Below are 18,408 nucleotides of genomic sequence, written 5' to 3' on the forward strand. Positions count from 1 at the left end.
GGCGGGTGGATTACCTGAGAGGTCAGGAGTTCGAGACCAGCCTGGCCAACATGGCGAAACTCTGTCTTTACTAAAAATACAACTATTAGCCAGGCGTGATGGCGTATGCCTGTAATCCGAGCTACTCAGGAGGCTGAGGCATGAGAATCATTTGAACCTGGGAGACGGAGCTTGCAGTGAGCCAAGATCATGCCACTGTACTGCAGCCTGGGCAAAAGAGTGAGACTCCATCTCAAAAACAACAACAACAACAACAACAACCACCACCACCCAAAAAAACAAGTTTCAGACTGGGAGAAGATATTTGCAACATGTTAACTATTGAGAGATTATAAGAAAAACAAGGCCAGGTGCAGTGGCTCCTGCCTGTAATTCCAACACTCTGGAAGGCCAAAGCAAAGGCTGGCTTGAGGGCAGGAGTTTGAAACCAGCCTGGGCAACATAGTGAGAGCCTGTCTCTACAAAAGTAGAAAATTAGCCAGGCGTGGTGGTGCACACCTGTAGTTCTAGCTACTTGAAAGGCTGAGGCGGGAGGATCGCTCGAGCCCAGGAGGTCAAAGCTTCTGTGAGCTATGATCATGCCACTGCACTCCTGCCTGGGTAACAGAGTTAGACCCGGTCTCAAAAAAAAAAGAAAAACAGAAAGCCAAATAGAAACATGGGCAAGGGCTATAAACAAATAATGCATGGAAGAAAAAACTTGATTGGCTAATAAACATCTGAGATGTTAAACTGTGCAATAGGAAAATGAAAATTATATATATATATTTGATAAAAATGAAAAGGCTGACAATTCCAAGCATTGACAAGAATGTGGAGCACAAGGAAATCTCATACATTGCTAGAAATAGATTCGTCCATCCACTTTGGAGAATCTTTAGTTAAGTGAAACGTGTGTATATCTTTTGACCCAGCAGTTCCTCTCCTAGGTTCATATTGTACAGAAATGCTTAGAGATAAACACAAGGTGATGTGTTCAAGAATTTTTATAGCAGCATTGTTTGGAATTGCAAATGAATTGGAAATAATCCAGATGTTCATCAACAGGCACATGGGACAAATGTATTGATATATTTATACAATAGAATACCTTATAGCAATGAAAGTAAAGTTTGTTTACATGTATCAAAAGGATTAATTCTGTAAAACAATATTGAATTAAAACAAGTTGCAGAATGATAAACAGATATGCAACCAGAAAAATTCTAAGTGTATAACATGTAAAAATGTCATAATGGAAATGCTTGAAAATGTTAGAGGATTGCAATGAGGGTATATTTGTGGTGTCTCATTTTTTGAGGTAGGTGGCAAGTACAGAGTATTTGTTACATCATTCTCTATATTTTTCTGAATGTCTGAATATTTATATAAACACCTAGTCAATAGATAGAATCCATTTGCATGATTGAATATTCAAGGCAGTGAAGAGATTATTGATAGAGTAAGGTTCCTGAGGTGGGGAGCAGGTTGAGATCCAAAGTGGAGGTAAAGGGGTTGTCTTTAAAAAGACTGTAAAGGAGCTATAATTTTGGTAGACATATCAAAGAATTGGTTGACAATTGGATAGATTATTTTCATAAATGTTTGTTTTTCTTGCCTTACTAACAACCTGAAAAGGCGGTGATGTATGTTTATGAATATGCATGAGAAAATGTGAAAATGGCATGTTTGCAGTCTGGTGAAAATGTAACCTAATATTTTAGACTTATTATAAGACTTCCTCCTAGGCTTATTTACTTACTATCTAGAGGAGGCAGCAAGATGATTTTAAAATAATATTTCGATATGTTTTATTGTGTCATGTACAGTAAAGTGGGTTTTCTTCTTTGAAAAACACTTAGGAACTTTCTAAACTTCAATTCTTCTTCTTTTTTTTTTTTTTGCCTTAGTGTCTTCGTGTTGAGTAATCCTTTTTGTGACTCTTCTTCATTTCCTTGCTCTAAGTTGAGACATTTTTTTCCCCTGTAGCTGTTTTCTTCTGAGTATGAAAGATGACAGCATTGAAGGCATTTATGACACTCTAAAGCAATGTGCATTGATTTCTAAGTCTGCTGGAGGAATTGGTGTTGCTGTGAGTTGTATTCGGGCTACTGGCAGCTACATTGCTGGGGTAGGTTTCTTCCATTTGACTTTTAAAGGGGGATTCAAGTCTAAAAGCAACCAGATTTATGGTTGAGAGGGCATATGCTATTTTTTGGGAGTCCTGGGTCTCTGTTAAATTACTAAATGGCTATGTGACTTGGAGTGAGTCATTTTACTTCTGGCTTCATTTTCATCTATGTTATTAGACATTTAGATTTGACTAGATAATCTCTAGAATCCTTTTTAGCTCAGGTTTTAGAATTCTGGCTTATTTTAGCAGTAATAAGAGCAGTTATCATTTATTGATTGCTTACTGTATGTTAAGTTTGTTATAAATGTTTTACATGAAGTACTCATTTGACCCTTACTACAGCCCTATGAGGTAGCTATGATTATAGACTCATAATCATGAGTGGGAATTTTATTCCTTAAAATAACCTTGTGAATAAAGGTACCATTGTCTAATTTTACAAGTGAGGAAATTGAGACTTAGAAAGTTGTTACTTTCTGAGATCAATCACTTAATATGTGGTAGAGCCAGGATTCAAGATTTATGCATTGACACGTTATGATGTAAACTTCAGCCCTTTCTTAGTTTACTATTCATTGGGAGTCAAGATAATAGTTTTGAGTTAGACCTGGATTTAAATCCTAGCTCCCCTACTTAACTAGTAATGTGGCCTAGAGTTAGTTATTTTATGTCTGAGTTTGTTTCCTTTTCTGTAAGGTGAAGAAAATATCTAACCCTGTAGAATAAACTTCCAGAAGGAAATTATTCCATTATGTTGTGTTTTGGAGGTGCTGTGATATATACAGCACTTGACACAGTGGTAGAGTGAGCTGTTGCTCACTTATCTTTCTAGACTGTTTAAAGGCTTGTGTTGGGATCAGAAGGGTTAAAGAATTTGATGAAGTTATCTTCTAGTCATAGGAGTCTCTATTTTCTTAACATCATTCTAGAGTCCACTTATTGCTGAGAATCTCCTTTTACCTTATGTATTGCCCTGATATAGCTATTGCATGTAATTCTTATTGTAAATTGCCTTGATTTCTTTTGGGAAAAAGGCATTGTCGTAGTGTTTATATTTTTTACTCTACCCAAAGTGTATCTTCATATAATGACCTTTAGAAGATGTAGAGTTTAAACTTAGCTACCTTGATTTTGGATCCCTTTGGCTTGTAATTGTTACATCTCATTATAAATTAGAAATGCCATGAGGTAACTTAGTACATAATTGTAATTTATTCAACATTTTGTTGATTTTGTTTGGGCATTTTTCCAAAGCAGAAGTAGAGATGGAGAGCAGGTAAAACTTCATAGGTTGCTACCTAGAAATTAGGCATCTTTTTTGATAAAAGAATGGGGCCATTTTGTTCTTTTCTTTGCTGAGTGCCCTCTGTCTTTTCTATCATGGTCTCTCTTTTAGACTAATGGCAATTCCAATGGCCTTGTACCGATGCTGAGAGTATATAACAACACAGCTCGATATGTGGATCAAGGTGGGAACAAGGTATGCTCCATGACTTGAAAGTACTGGAAATCAGAACTAAAGGTGATTTAGTCATATACACTTAAGATGGTTCATTTATGTGTAGTTTCTAATTACTTTTTTTTACTTGTAAAATCAATTTGAGGAGGTATAATTATTTTAATATGCATATACTTTAAATGTACAGTTTGATGGGTTTTGACAAATGTATACACTTGTGTAATCACCACATTGATAAAGAGGTAGAACATTTCCATTGCCCCAAAATCTTTTCTCCCTCATATACCTTTATATTCATTCAGTCACCCCTGTCACCCCTACCCACACATACTTTATCCCTGACTCTAGACAGCCACTGATCTATTCAGCTTTCTTACATGATAGTTTGTTTGCAAAGAATTTCTCAAGTTGTAACTCATATAAATTTGTTACTTGAAATGGGGTTGTAACATGTGCTCTAGGTTTTTCTTTCGTTTTTTTTTTTTTGTCTCTCTCTTATCACCCAGGCTGGAGTGCAATGGTGCGACCTTGGCTCACTGTAGCCTTGACCTCCTGGACTTAAGCGATCCTTCTGCCTCAGCCCTCCCATGTAGCTCAGACTATAGGCCTGTGCCACGACACCCAGCTAATTTTTATATTTTTTGTAGAGACGGGGGTCTCACTTTCTTGCCTAGGCTGATCTCAAACTCCTAGGCTCAAGCAATCTACCTGCCTTGGCCTCCCAAAGTGTTGGGATTACGGGTGTTAGCCACTGCACCTGGCCTAGGTTGTTCTTGAAACAAAAACAAAAACAAACTGGAATAACAAAACTCTCCCTAATTGGCTGGATGCAGTGGCTCCCGCCAGTAATCCCAGCACTTTGGGAGGATGAGGTGGGCTGATTGCATAAGCTCACGAGTTCAAGACCACCCTGGGCAACATGATGCAACCCCATCTTCACAAAAAATACAAAAATTAACCGGGTGTGGTGGCGAACGCCTGTAGTTTCAGCTTCTCTGGAGGCTGAGGAGGGAGGATGGCTTGAGCCCGGTAGGCAGGAGGTTGCAGTGAGCCAAGATTATACCACTGCACTCCAACCTGGGCAATAGAGCTAGACCTTGTCTCAAACAAAACAGAACAAACAAACAAAAACTCTCCCTAATTGATAGAAGAAACAGTAAAGTTGAGAGAACTGGGTTGTTTACCTTATTTTGTCAACAGGATGGTTTGCGACTAGAGTCTGCCTTTTGTGACTATAGGCACACTAATCACTTGTTAGTCTATGAATTTCTCTCTGATGGACTTTGGGGACCTTGATAAGACAGATCAACTTTTTGACCTTCAATAAGAGCATGGCTTATACTGTCAAAGCAGCTTCCTTTGGGCTTTATGTACGTGTCATGTGGTGTAAAGAGAGCTGGGCTGTTGCTGAAGAGGAGGCTCCATCTGTAGTTCATCATGTCACTTTAGAAAAGTTAATCTTGTTTCACATTTTGTTTATATTATTCGTTCGTTTTTACTCATATAATTGTAAAATATTACTTTTACAATTATATATGGAAAACTTACACTTTTATAATACTTTTATTTATGTTATTTAATTCATTGTAGTGAAGATCAAAGGAGATACTATAAAAATGCTTTGGGAGACATGATGTTTCTTTGTTTCATTTTTATTCTGAAGAGAATTATGATTTATTTACCACTAGCGTCCTGGGGCATTTGCTATTTACCTGGAGCCTTGGCATTTAGACATCTTTGAATTCCTTGATTTAAAGAAGAACACAGGAAAGGAAGAGCAGCGTGCCAGAGATCTTTTCTTTGCTCTTTGGATTCCAGATCTCTTCATGAAACGAGTGGAGACTAATCAGGTGAGAGATAGGTACTTGCAGAGACGGGGGTGAGAGATAGGTACTTACTTGTTGGTAATAGCAACTTGATTCACGTGAGCTTTCTCTTTTTTGGTCATCTTAAGTCAGGCTTAGGAAGAGCCCATCTATGTGTGATGCCACAGAAGGCATTCTGAACAAGTTAAGAGATGCCGTGCTTGTCTTCTTATATTTCTATTCTCTAAAGTAGATGCTTTGTGACCTAAATGCTTAAAAGGTCATGTATAAACAGGCAGACCTAGATGTTTGGGCTTAAACCTGAAAATGATTATTTCTACAGCAAATTTCCAAGAGAGCTTGTAAAAGTCATCTTATGCTTGCAGTGTTTCTAATGGATTATGGTTGGCTATTTGAAGTTTCTTATGAGTGATTTTGTCCTTTCCTTTTTAGGACTGGTCTTTGATGTGTCCAAATGAGTGTCCTGGTCTGGATGAGGTTTGGGGAGAGGAATTTGAGAAACTATATGCAAGGTATGGGAAAAATATGAAAGAAAACAATAATGTTTTAACCATGGTTTCTCTTATTTCAGGGGTCCAAATATCAAAAGTACTTGTCAAGAATCTTTTGAAGCATCTAAGAGAAAAAGTGACTAATAATTTTGGTCAGATTTGCTTCCTGACTCTTCACCAAAATTGAGTTGTGTCTTCTTCTTTCTTAAAACTTTGGAATGTATAAATAGGTTCTTGGGATTTTTAATTGATCCTTATAAAAGTTAAGATAACTAGTAGGGTTATTATTTTGCTCTGTCATACAGTACTTTTGATAAGCTATGCTTTATATTGCATAAAGGAATCATGAGTGACTAGGACACATATGTCAATAGTTTATTAAAATTAAATAGGCCAGGTGCAGTAACTTACATCTGTAATCTCAGCACTTTGGGAGGATGAGGCAGATGGATCATTTGAGATCAGGAGTTCAAGACCAGCCTGGCCAACATGGTGAAACCCCGTCTCTAGTAAAAATACAAAAATTAGCTGGGCGTGGTGGTGCACACCTGTAGTCCCAGCTACTTGGGAAGCTGAGGTAGGAGAATTGCTTGAACCTGGGAGGTGGAGGTTGCAGTGAGCTGAGATTGTGCCACTGCACTCCAGCCTGGGTGACAGAACGAAACTCCGTCTCAAAAAAAAAAAAAGGAAAAAAAATTTAGCACAATCTTAAGAGATTTGGCTTCCTTAGTTTTTACTCCTTTTTATTATGAAAGATATTATTGGTTTAGTGGGATTGGGATCATTTGAAGGAGCCTAAAACCGCCTCATTTTCCCCTATGACTTTAGCCAGAGTAAAATAAATATCATATTCCTTTTTTTCTTTAGCAAAACTTAGAAAAAATTTAAGAGTTTTCATAACTTTATATTTTAATGTCTTCAAGTTGTCTACAATAAAGTTTTTTTAGGGAATATATATTAAATAATATTATTTGTGCCTTTCAGTTATGAGAAACAAGGTCGTGTCCGCAAAGTTGTAAAAGCTCAGCAGCTTTGGTATGCCATCATTGAGTCTCAGACAGAAACAGGCACCCCGTATATGCTCTACAAAGATTCCTGTAATCGGAAGAGCAACCAGCAGAACCTGGGAACCATCAAATGCAGCAACCTGTGCACAGAAATAGTGGAGTACACCAGCAAAGATGAGGTAGGTAGAAAAAATTCTTCCTAGAGTACTAAGAAAAGAACCTTAGGCAGTTATTATTTGTGAATTCCTCACTTGATTTCACTTGAGATAAGTGAGGGGAGTTTGCATAGTTGTAAGCAGAAGAACACTGTTAAAGGCAGAGAGTAAAGGAAGGAGAGGGTATGATCTGTGCCTATAAATGTTTTTTAGTCTAAGCCGTGTGGGAAAGACACAGTTTTTTCTTATACACACATCATTGTAATAATATTTACTCAAGAAAAATAGAAATATACAGTTATGTTGGTTTAGGACACACACAAAAATGTGTTAGGATGTACATTCAGTTTAAAGTATGTAAGCCTTGAGCCTGGAAAGTGGAGGCTGCAGTGGGCTGAGATTGTGCCATTGTACTCCATCCTGGGCGACAAAGTGAGACCCTGTCTCAAAACAAACAAAAAACCAAAAACAACAACAACAACAAAAGTATGGAAGCTTATAAAGAGAGTCCTTTCAGTGAATGGTGAGATGAAATTCTAATTTCAAGTCTGTAAAGAGACTTCACAGAAGAATCAAGGCTAGAAATGGGACATGGATTTGGTGTTTTAAAAAAGTTTTAGAGAGGAGCTTTCCATTTGGAAAGAGTGGTCTGTATGATACACCAGAGACAGGGCTGGGTTTTATGCAGTGTGGCAAGTAAATCTGTTTTGATGGTGCAAGTAGATTAATTATTGGAATATGGAGAGATGGCTATGGCTGGGGGAAAGGAGATAGAAGGTAGAAGCTGACATGTCACAGATAGGAAGCCCTTGTAGGTTTCTGACAGGAAAATAGCATCAAAATGTTAAGATGAAAAGGAAGGTTCTTGCTTCTGGTTACAGAGTGTCTTGCTGTGAGATGGGATTAGAGGTTAGCCTAGGGAGATTGTTGTAGGAGTTGGATGACAGGCTGCTTTGATCTTGGATGTAAACTATGGAAATGAGGAAGGAGTAGATCCTCAATTCTAGGACCTTAAAATAAAAGACAAATGAAAAGTCAGGAAGTAAATGGAAAGTGAGTTAAATATACTGCTAAGGTATAGTTTAATTCAAAATTTATTGTGCACTAGCTATATGTAAAACACTGTGTTAAGTGCTCTTGAGAATATAAATAAATATGCTGCCCTCTGGAAACTTCTAATTTAGTTGGAAGAAATCGACATATATTTAGGTAACTATTATGCCAGATAGATTATATTATAGAGGCTAGAGTGACATTTTTAAAATAAAAATCAGATAATGTCATTTGCACAAAACTACTCTTTGGCTTGCTAACCCATGCAGAATTCCTTTTTTTTGGGGTGAGTCAAGATTTCACTCTGTTGCCCAGGCTGGAGTGTGGCTCACTGCAACCTCAACAGAGTTCTTTCTTTTTGCAAATTGAGCTATAATTCACTCTTTTTAAAATGTACAATTCACTTTTTTTTTTTTATAGTATATCTGCAAGTCTGTGCAACCATTACCACCATCTAACTGTAGTATTTTTTATTTTTTGTTTTTATTTATTTATTTATTTTTTGAGACAGAGTCTTGCTCCGTCACCAGGCTGGAGTGTAGTGGCTCGATCTCGGCTCACGCAACCTCCGCCTCCTGGATTCAAGTGATTCTCCTGCCTCAGCCTCATGAGTAGCTGGGACTACAGGCGCGCGCCACCACACCCAGCTAATTTTTGTATTTTTAGTAGGGACGAGGTTTCACTGTGTTGGCCAGGATGGTCTCAATCTCTTCACCTCGTGATCCGCCTCCCTCAGCCTCCCAAAGTGTTGGGATTACAGGCGTGAGCCACCGTGACCGGCCTGTAGTACATTTTTATCACTCTAGATAATGAAACCCTTTACCCGTTAGTCACTCCCTGTTCCCTTCTTCCCTCAGCCCTTGACAACCACTAATATATTTTCTGTCTCTAGATTTGTGGACATTCCATAGGAATGGAGTCATATAATATGCAGCCTTTTGTGTCAGGCTTCTTTCACTTAACATGTTCTTTTATTCATGTTGTAGCATGTACCAGTACTTCATTCCTTTCCATCCAGAGTCCTTACAATGCCCTACAAGGTCCTACACAACTGGATAACCCACTTCATCTGTGGTTACTTTCCCCTTTGTTCACTCTGCTCCAACCCTATTAATTTTCTTGCTTTTTCTCAAACATGTCAAACATGCTCCTACCTCAGGATTTTTGTTCTTTCTTCCCTCTTGAATGTTAAAATGCACCCCCTCTTCCCATAGCCACATGGTTTGCTTTCTAACCTGTTCAGTTCTTTGTTCATATGTAACATTTTCAATGAGGTCTTTCTTGACAACTCTGTTTAAAAATTATACCCCCTTCATCTTTATCCCCAGTACTCTCTGTCTTCTTTTCCTGCCTATTTTTCTCCCTGGCATTTATTAGACTTCTGTGATTCAAGCTATATTAAAAAAAATGGGTATTTGGCAACATGTGTAGAATGGAGTAGATGTGAAGGGCATCAAGAGTTCAGCTGGGAAACTTTCAGTAGTCCAGGTGAGAGAAGTTAAGACTTTGCCTTGGGATAGTCATAATCAAAATGGAAAAGAAAGTGTATTCATTCAACATTATCAAGACTTACTGTGTGCCAGATGTGTTGCTAGTGCTAAACATATAAATATAAATAAGATGATCCTTGTGTGAAGGAGCTCACTGCCTCATGTAGTAGAGGAATCACTGGAAGAGCTTTTTCAGAAATCACAAATTGGGATCCATTGTTGCTAAGGGCTTGTCAGAATATCAGTGAAGGTGAGGTGGACGTGTGTGTTTTGAAGAACTCTGCAGTGATGGAAATGTTCTGTATCTGATGGCTATTGAGCACTTGAAATATGACTAGTGCAACTGAGAAACTCAGATTTTATTTCATTTTAAATAGATATATGTAGCCAGTGGCTACCATATTGCAGGGCACTCATCTACTGAATAATGAGATAGGTACGTGTGAAAAGCTAATTATAACATAGTGTGATATATGTCTGGTAATAGAGCTGTGTATCGTGGAACATAGGGTTCTCTATCTTACCTATTTTGCTGATGCATGTTATAACTAACACATATGACTAGGTATTGAAGAAATAGAATCAGTGGGATTTAGGAATGGACTGATGAATGATGAAGAGGGAGAAGTCAAATATAAAAATTTAAAATTTTAATGGCTGAGAGTATTAGAGGCTCACATGGTAGTGTAATTGACACAGGAAGTAAAAATAAAAATTGTGTGATTCTTGACCTGTTTTTTGCATTCCAGGTTGCTGTTTGTAATTTGGCTTCCCTGGCCCTGAATATGTATGTCACATCAGAACACACATACGACTTTAAGAAGTTGGCTGAAGTCACTAAAGTTGTTGTCCGAAACTTGAATAAAATTATTGATATAAACTACTATCCTGTACCAGAGGTATGAATAGATTTCTCTGCTTATTGGTAATTATTGAAATCCAAATTGAAAGGAATCAGTCATGATCTTCGAGTCATCATTTAAATGGTTATCAATAAAATGGTTTGAGAAAAAGAGGTAGTCTGTCTCATTTGGTACAGAATGTTGCTTTTCCTGTTCAGTAATGTTTTCTCCTTTTCTTTAAAATCTGTTGACACAAAGGCATGCCTATCAAATAAACGCCATCGCCCCATTGGAATTGGGGTACAAGGTCTGGCAGATGCTTTTATCCTGATGAGATACCCTTTTGAGAGTGCAGAAGCCCAGTTACTGAATAAGCAGATCTTTGAAACTATTTATTATGGCGCTCTGGAAGCCAGCTGTGACCTTGCCAAGGAGCAGGGCCCATACGAAACCTATGAGGGCTCTCCAGTTAGCAAAGGAGTAAGTATATGGATGAAATTGTTTTTACCTGTGAGTACCTGTAGTGGGCTGAATGGTGACCCCGCAAAAGGATATGTCCACATCCTAATTCCTGGAACCTGTGAATTTCATTTTATTTGGTTCAAAAAAAGGGTTTTTGCAGATGTAATTAAGAACCTTGAGATAAGGAGATTTACCTGGATTATCCAGGTGAGCCCTAAATCTAATGACAGTTGTCCTGCAAGAGACACAGAAGGGGAAGCAACGTGACTCTGGAGGCAGAAATTGGAGTGTTGCAACCACAAGCCTTGGAATGCTGATAATCACTAGAAGTTATAAGAGGCAAGGAACAGAATCTCTTCTAGTGCCTCTGGAGGGAGTGTAGCCCTCCCAACATGTTGATTTTGGGCTTCTGGTCTTCAGAACTATGAGAGAATAAATTTTTGTTAAGTTACCAAGTTTTTAGTAATTTGTTGCACCAGCCATAGGAAACTTAAATACCTTTGTCCTCTGGAGTAAAAAGGATACTCTGTTTTAATCTCTTATTTAGAACTAGTCATTGCTAAAATAATGTAAGAGGGATGCTGCCAGTGTTAGTTTTCTGTGGATTAAAACATGGATTCGTTATCTCACAGTTTCCACAGGTCAGGAGTCCAGACTTAGCTTAGCTGGGCCTTCTGGATCTGTGTTCAAGATGTTGGTAAGGGCTGTGATCTCGTCTGAGACACAGAGTTCTCTTCCAAGCTCACCTGGTTGTTGGCAGAATATATTTCAAGGACTCATGGCATCTTGCTTCTTTAAGGCCAGTGGGAGAGACCATCTCTCGTTTTAAAAGGGGCACAGTCTAGTCTCTTTTGAGGATTTTCACCTGATAAGTCAGGTCCACATAGGATAATATCCTTAACACCCCTCCACCACCCCCCGCCCCGCTTTTTTTTTTTTTTTTGAGACAGAATCTCTCTTTGTTACCCAGGCTGGAGTGTGTGGTGTGATCTCAGATCACTGCAACCTCTGCTTCCCAGGTTGAAGCAATTCTGCTGCCTCAAGTCTCCCAAGTAGCTGGGAATACAGGTGTATGGTACCATGCCTGGCTAATTTTTATATTTTTAGTAGAGATGGGGTTTTGCCATGTTGGCCAGGCTGGTCTTGAACTTGTGACCTCAAGTGATCCGCCTGCTTGGCCTCCCAAAGTGCTGGGATTACAGGCATGAATCACTGCCCCTGGCGTAATCTTCCTTTTATTTAACTCAGAATCAGCTGATTTGCAACCTTAGTTACATCTGCAGAACACACCTTTCACCTTTGCCATAATCACTGGAGTGACATCCATCCTATTCTCAAGTCATGTCCATACTCGAGATTAGAAATAGCCTGTGCACCAAGGTGTGGGAATCTGGGGAGCTGTCTTAGAATTCTGCCTTTCCCACTGCCTTTATTATCAGTACTATGATTCTTTTCTATATAAAATGTTAATTTCATTTCTGACATTCCTGCTGGTATTAGAAAATCTAATGTGTGGTTATTAGAAAATAGGTGTTTTTAGCGAAGTAAACAGATCAAGGGACAGATGAAGGCACTGAAGAAAGTAACATTTTTACTGTTAAAAAAAAGAGAATGTATCAGCCACATGCTTTTATGAATGTTAGAGTTTTCTGATTTGTAGATATGATATGGAATAATCAGTTTTCTTAGCCTGCTTCTGATCAGTATGACTACATGGAATTTTGTCCAGAAAAATCTCTGGAGCTTGTATTCCTCATAGAGGTCAATTAGAAGACAGCATTTGTTGGGGTGTGGGGACATGGCAGCTAGTCATTTGTGGGGTTTTTTTGTGTGTGTGTCATAGTTTTAACTTGCTGTAGAATAAATTTGAGTTGTGTATTCCTTAGATTCTTCAGTATGATATGTGGAATGTTACTCCTACAGACCTATGGGACTGGAAGCTTCTCAAGGAGAAGATTGCAAAGTAAGTGAAAAGATGTAGCTTTGAAGGCAGAAGGGTTTAGGTTCACCTTCTGGATCTTCAGAAGTTAGATATGTCATTTTAACTTCTTAAACTCATTTATTACAAATGGGGCTAAAATGGCCTATCTCACAAAACTATTTTGGGAAAAAACTTCGTAAGATAATATATATAGTAACCTGGAAGTTGCTTGGCACAATGAAAGCATTTCAGTACCTGGTAGGAATTACTATTATTAGTGGATCTTATTTTAGGGACTTAAGACACCTAGATTAGGTAATTTTCTTTCTCATTAAGGCTTTTTTTCAACTGTGCTTTTTAAAGAAAAAAAAGTTTTTCATTCTTATTTATTTCCCAATTTAGTTACATTGGGCATATAAATGGCTTTTGTTTGAATTGATTATCATAGGAATAAGGGATTTTGGAAGATTTTTTGGAGGGTAATGTGTTTTAACTATATGAAAGAAAAATTTTAAAATTGAGTTTTTGTAGGCCTTTCAAACTAAAAGCATAAGGGATTCGAAGGCAGACAGAATGTTTTGCAGAGTGAATAACAAAGCAAATTGTTTTTGTTTTCTATCATGGTGACTTTGTCATTTATGGGTTAATGCATATGCAAAGTGATTAATATTTGGAGAATGAAGCAGTAGCTTTAAAATGCTCTTTTAAAAAAATAACTGTTTGCCTTAAAATTGTTAAATTAAAATTGTTTTCCTACTCAAATAATACATGTTAGAAAATTTAGGAAAACATAGATTTGGAAAGAGAAAATGAAAATTATACTAATACTGCCTCCCCCAGAAAACCTGTGTGCATCTTAGTGTCTGTCATCCTTTAGGTTTTCTTCCAAGAGTACACACACGTGTATTTACATGGAAATTCAACTTGTAAGAAAATGGACCTGTACTGTATTTTTATATATATATATATATTTTTTTTTCCCTCAAAATACTATGGCTTAGTTTTTTATATACATGACTTTTCTAATTTCAAAATTAGTATATGAACACAAATTTATTATTAATAAAGCTCAAATACAGAAATAAAATAGAAAGTAAAAGCCCTTCTTCATACTTCTGCCAACCATTTGTTTCAGAAAACAAACCAAAAAAGTAACTTACTCTTTTTCCCAGAGATAAGACTTGTTAATGGTGTGTATTTTTCTAGATCTTTTTCAGTACATTGGCAGATAGGTACACATACACGGTTTTGCAATATAAATGTGATCAAACTTGATGTGTTCTGGGCTGGATACCGTGGCTCACGTCTGTAATCCCAGCACTTTGAGAGGCTGAGGTGGGCGGATCACTTGGGGTCAGGAGTTCAAGACCAGCCTGGGCAACATGTCAAAACTTAGTCTCTACTAAAAATACAAAAATTAGCTGGGCGTGGTGGCGCATGCCTGTAATCCCAGCTACTTGGGAGGCTAAGACATGAGAATCACTTGAACCTAGGAGGTGGAGATTACAGGGAGCCGAGATCACGCCACCGTACTCCAGCCTAGGTGACTGAGACTCTGTCTCAAAAAAAAGACTCGATGTATTCTGAGACTCGTTATTTAGTGATTTATTTTGGAGCTCTTTCTCTTTTAGTACATGTAGGTCTACCTAATGTTTTTAATTATTACAGACAATTCTATAGTTTGAATATATCGTATATGTATGACTTTTCATAACATTTACCTGTCTGTAGACAGATGATGTTGCTATTTTACAGATGAGGAAGTAAAGACATGAAGATAGTTGGTAGTTTGCTTGATACCTCACTACAAAGTGACAGAGTACGGTGGAGAACCACCCCCCAAAAAAAGTAAATAAAAAAATAATAATAACTAAAAAGTAGAGAACCCAGTTGTATTAGTCAGTTCTCACACAGTTATAAAGAACTACCTGAGACTGGGTAATTTATAAAGGAAAGAGGTTTAATTGACTCACAGTTCCGCAGGGTTGGGGAGGCCTCAGGAAACTTACAATCATAGCAGAAGGGGAGGCAAACAGGTCCTTCTTTAATACGGCGGCAAGCAAAGTGCTGAGTAAAGGGAGAAAAGCCCTTTATAAAACCAGATCTTGTGAGAACTCACTATCTCATGAGAACAGCATGAGGGTAACCTCTGTGATTAAATTACCTCCTGCCAGGTCCTTCCTGTAACACGTGGGGATTATGGGAACTACAATTCAAGATGAGATTTGGGTGGGGACACAGCCAAACTATATGTAGTTGTACAGACTCCGTCAGGATATGAGGCTGTATGCTAAGCACTGTACGAATCCATAGGTATAGAATGTAGGAAAGACAGGCTCTTTGTGTTTTAAAAACTTGCGACTAAGAAAACAAGTAGTTAAGGTATATGGAAAGGTACAGGTCAGAGAAAATGTTTGCAGAGCAGATATTTGTATTTGACATTTGTATTTGTGCCTGGATGAGGAAAGATGTTTTAAAATTGGTATCAATTAGGCTGAGCTTTGAAGGTGAGGCAGGGGCAGTTGGGAGATTTCTCAGTGTGTCAGATAGTATATTTTCTCTTAAGTACTCTTTTGGGCATTGATTAGTCAAAAGATGTTAACCTTCTTCCAGGAACTTATAATTGAAGAATATACTTTGAGCATAATTTCTTCCTGTTTACAGGATAATGGAGAAGTATGGTGATATTTGTCTGATTCTGACCACTTTATTTTTCCAGAAGGGGTCTAGCACAGTGATTTTATAGGCACTTAGAAAAGAATGAGGGTTGGATGAGCGTAACCTAATACAGGTGGGGAGCGCTTCAACAGCGATTTGAATATTTCCCTATGCAAGATAGTGTATCAAGTGTTATCCTGAGTGCCACAGTCCAAGTGGCATAAATCATGGCATGATAAGGATAGCCAACAATAAAAATTGTACTAATATAGTTTAGGAGTCAGGCATTTAAGAGGAGAGTGGGCTATAATAGCACCCATACTGTGGAATTGCCTCCCTGTAGGAGTTTAATTTGAAAGTCAACATGTGAATTCAATGCATGTATGATGTTACATTTACATTTACTACATTTATCTACATTTACTACAGTGACTTAAAGTAGCTGCTTTCTTGGCAGATTGTAGCTTTGGGACTAATACCTGATAATCTCCTTTTCTTTAGGTATGGTATAAGAAACAGTTTACTTATTGCCCCAATGCCTACAGCTTCCACTGCTCAGATCCTGGGGAATAATGAGTCCATTGAACCTTACACCAGCAACATCTATACTCGCAGAGTCTTGTCAGGAGAATTTCAGGTGAGCAGTTCACAACCAGCCCTACAGGGAGATCTTTCAAAAGCCTGATGTTGGGAGTAAATGCTCACTCATGTTTAATTTGCCCATTTTCTTAGTTTGGGTGCAAACTTTGAAGAGAGTCATCTTCATCTCTAATATTATTATTTATTATTAATATTTCAGCACAATAGGCATTTAATAAATAATCTGTTGAAAGAATGAATGATTGAGGGTTGAGTATGAAACTAAGTTGTTGATAGTAGAGTTAACATGATGTTTAACTGTTATGTAATCATAGTGATCTATTCTATAACTTCCCCCAGATGCTTAAGTTAGGATACTCAAAATGTATAAAGAAGTATCATTTAAGGCAGTGGTTCTCAGACTTGGTTACCAATTAGAATTTATGGTGGGTGAGATCAGTGGTTTTTGTTTGTTTGTTTGTTTGTTTGTTTTTAAGGTTCCCAGGTGATTCTTATGTGTAGCTAGGGTTGAGAACCTCAATTTAAAAGACTATTTGTGAATTTCCAGATATCTTGAAATAAAGTTCTGTAAAGTTCGAGAAGGATACGTTTCTAATTTTTTTAACTTAAGTATTTATAGATTTACCCATCTTAGGCGCTATTCTTTTCACTTTTGCAAATGCCATATGTTTCTTTTTTAATGAAAATATTTTTTCAGCTTTATTAAGGTATAATTGACAATAAAAATTGTGTATAAATCCAAGGTATACAGTGTAATGATTTGATATGTGTATATATTATATAATGATTACCACACCACAATGTTTTTGTTGTTGTTGATGTTGTTTTTGAGAAAGTGTCTCACTTTGTCACCCAGGCTAGAGTGCAGTGGCGTGATCTTGGCTCACTGCAACCTCTGCCTCCTGGGTTCAAGCAATTCTCATGCCTCAGCCTCCCGAGTAGCTGGGATTACAGGCATGCTGTGCCACCATGCCTGGCTAATTATATTGTTTCTTGAATAACGGATGTCAAGATCTTAAAGGAATATAGCTTTTGTGTAGTGGCATTGATGTCTCATCTTTATAAAAGATAGAATTTACCAAGCAATCTAGCATTAAATAATTCTTAAGTGATTTTAGTTTAAGCTTCAAAGCTGTAGTCTTTTCTAAGCAGTCACTGTTATTTATTTCTTCATATATTTTCTGCTTTTCCATTCAGATTGTAAATCCTCACTTATTGAAAGATCTTACTGAGCGGGGCCTATGGCATGAAGAGATGAAAAACCAGATTATTGCATGCAATGGCTCTATCCAGGTATAGAATGAAAATGAAGTGTGCTCTGCAGGGCCTGAGTTGGACATTGTGGTACCTCCTCACTCATGCTAGACAATGGAGAGAATGACTTCATTGTGTTCATCTAGACTTTGCTTATGTAGCTCTGTTCACCTCTGCATTGTTGTGCTAGGATTGTACACATCTTTACATAACCCTTACCATCTTGTTTTTATGCAATAATATAAAAAAGTAGTTTTCAATTTTTCTGCCTCTTAGAATCAATTGGGGAGCTTTTAAAATCCTGAAGCTTAGGTTGCATTCCTTACCAATTAAATGTCTAGGAACAGGAACCAGGCATCAATTTTTTTTTTTTGAGACGAAGTCTCTGTCGCCCAGGCTGGAGTGCAGTGGTGGAATCATGGCTCACTGCAACCTCTGCCTCCTGAGTTCAAGCGATTCTCCTGCTTCAGCCTCCCAAGTAGCTGGGAGTACAGGTGCCCGCCACCATGCCCGGCTGTTTTTTATATTTTTAGTAGAGACAGGGTTTCACCATATTGGCCAGGCTCCTGACCTCAGGTGATCTGCCTGCCTTGGCCTCCCAGGGTGCTAGGATTACATGCATGAGCCACCGTGCCTGGCCTCAGACATCAATACTTTTTAAAGATTCTTTCGGTCATTCCAAAGTATATCAAAATTTGGGGGATCATAGATAGAAAGACTGGAATTAAGAGAGTCAAGCTTCATTAAAAATCATGGCTGAGGACTGATAGTCCAAAAGACAGAGTCACAAATCCTGTAAATATTTGCAACTAAGAGTCAAGACGCATTTATTTGCAGATAGAGGCGTCTGGCTAAATGTTGGTCTGCTTAGCAACACAGATGAAGAGTCCTATAACAGTTCCATATTTGGTGACAGAAACTGTAGCATTAGCCAGTCTGTGTGTTTTAATGAAAGTTAACCCTAGACCTAAAAAAACCTGATTTTGGATTCCAAAGGGAGTTTGGAATCCTAGCTTATTTAAAGGGTTTTATCTAATTGCTTCCCTTGATCCCTGTGAATTACAGCCCTTATTTTTT

At 37.9% G+C, this 18,408-nt stretch overlaps 1 protein-coding gene across 1 annotated transcript in view; it reads left to right on the plus strand.

Annotated features, from left to right (window-relative positions):
• The window catches only part of RRM1 (ribonucleotide reductase catalytic subunit M1), a 43,431-nt gene that overhangs the window by 22,258 nt on the left and 2,765 nt on the right, over nucleotides 1-18,408 (plus strand). Inside the window, exons 8-17 of the mRNA XM_003254797.3 lie at nucleotides 1,969-2,110; nucleotides 3,510-3,593; nucleotides 5,261-5,422; nucleotides 5,831-5,910; nucleotides 6,874-7,075; nucleotides 10,344-10,493; nucleotides 10,695-10,916; nucleotides 12,785-12,861; nucleotides 15,979-16,114; nucleotides 17,275-17,370. Coding sequence (XP_003254845.1) covers nucleotides 1,969-2,110; nucleotides 3,510-3,593; nucleotides 5,261-5,422; nucleotides 5,831-5,910; nucleotides 6,874-7,075; nucleotides 10,344-10,493; nucleotides 10,695-10,916; nucleotides 12,785-12,861; nucleotides 15,979-16,114; nucleotides 17,275-17,370 — 1,351 coding nt within the window. The remainder of the gene's footprint in view (nucleotides 1-1,968; nucleotides 2,111-3,509; nucleotides 3,594-5,260; nucleotides 5,423-5,830; nucleotides 5,911-6,873; nucleotides 7,076-10,343; nucleotides 10,494-10,694; nucleotides 10,917-12,784; nucleotides 12,862-15,978; nucleotides 16,115-17,274; nucleotides 17,371-18,408) is intronic.

Source organism: Nomascus leucogenys, chromosome 15 (assembly GCF_006542625.1).
Source record: "Nomascus leucogenys isolate Asia chromosome 15, Asia_NLE_v1, whole genome shotgun sequence".
In the NCBI taxonomy this organism is placed as follows: Eukaryota; Metazoa; Chordata; class Mammalia; order Primates; family Hylobatidae; genus Nomascus; species Nomascus leucogenys.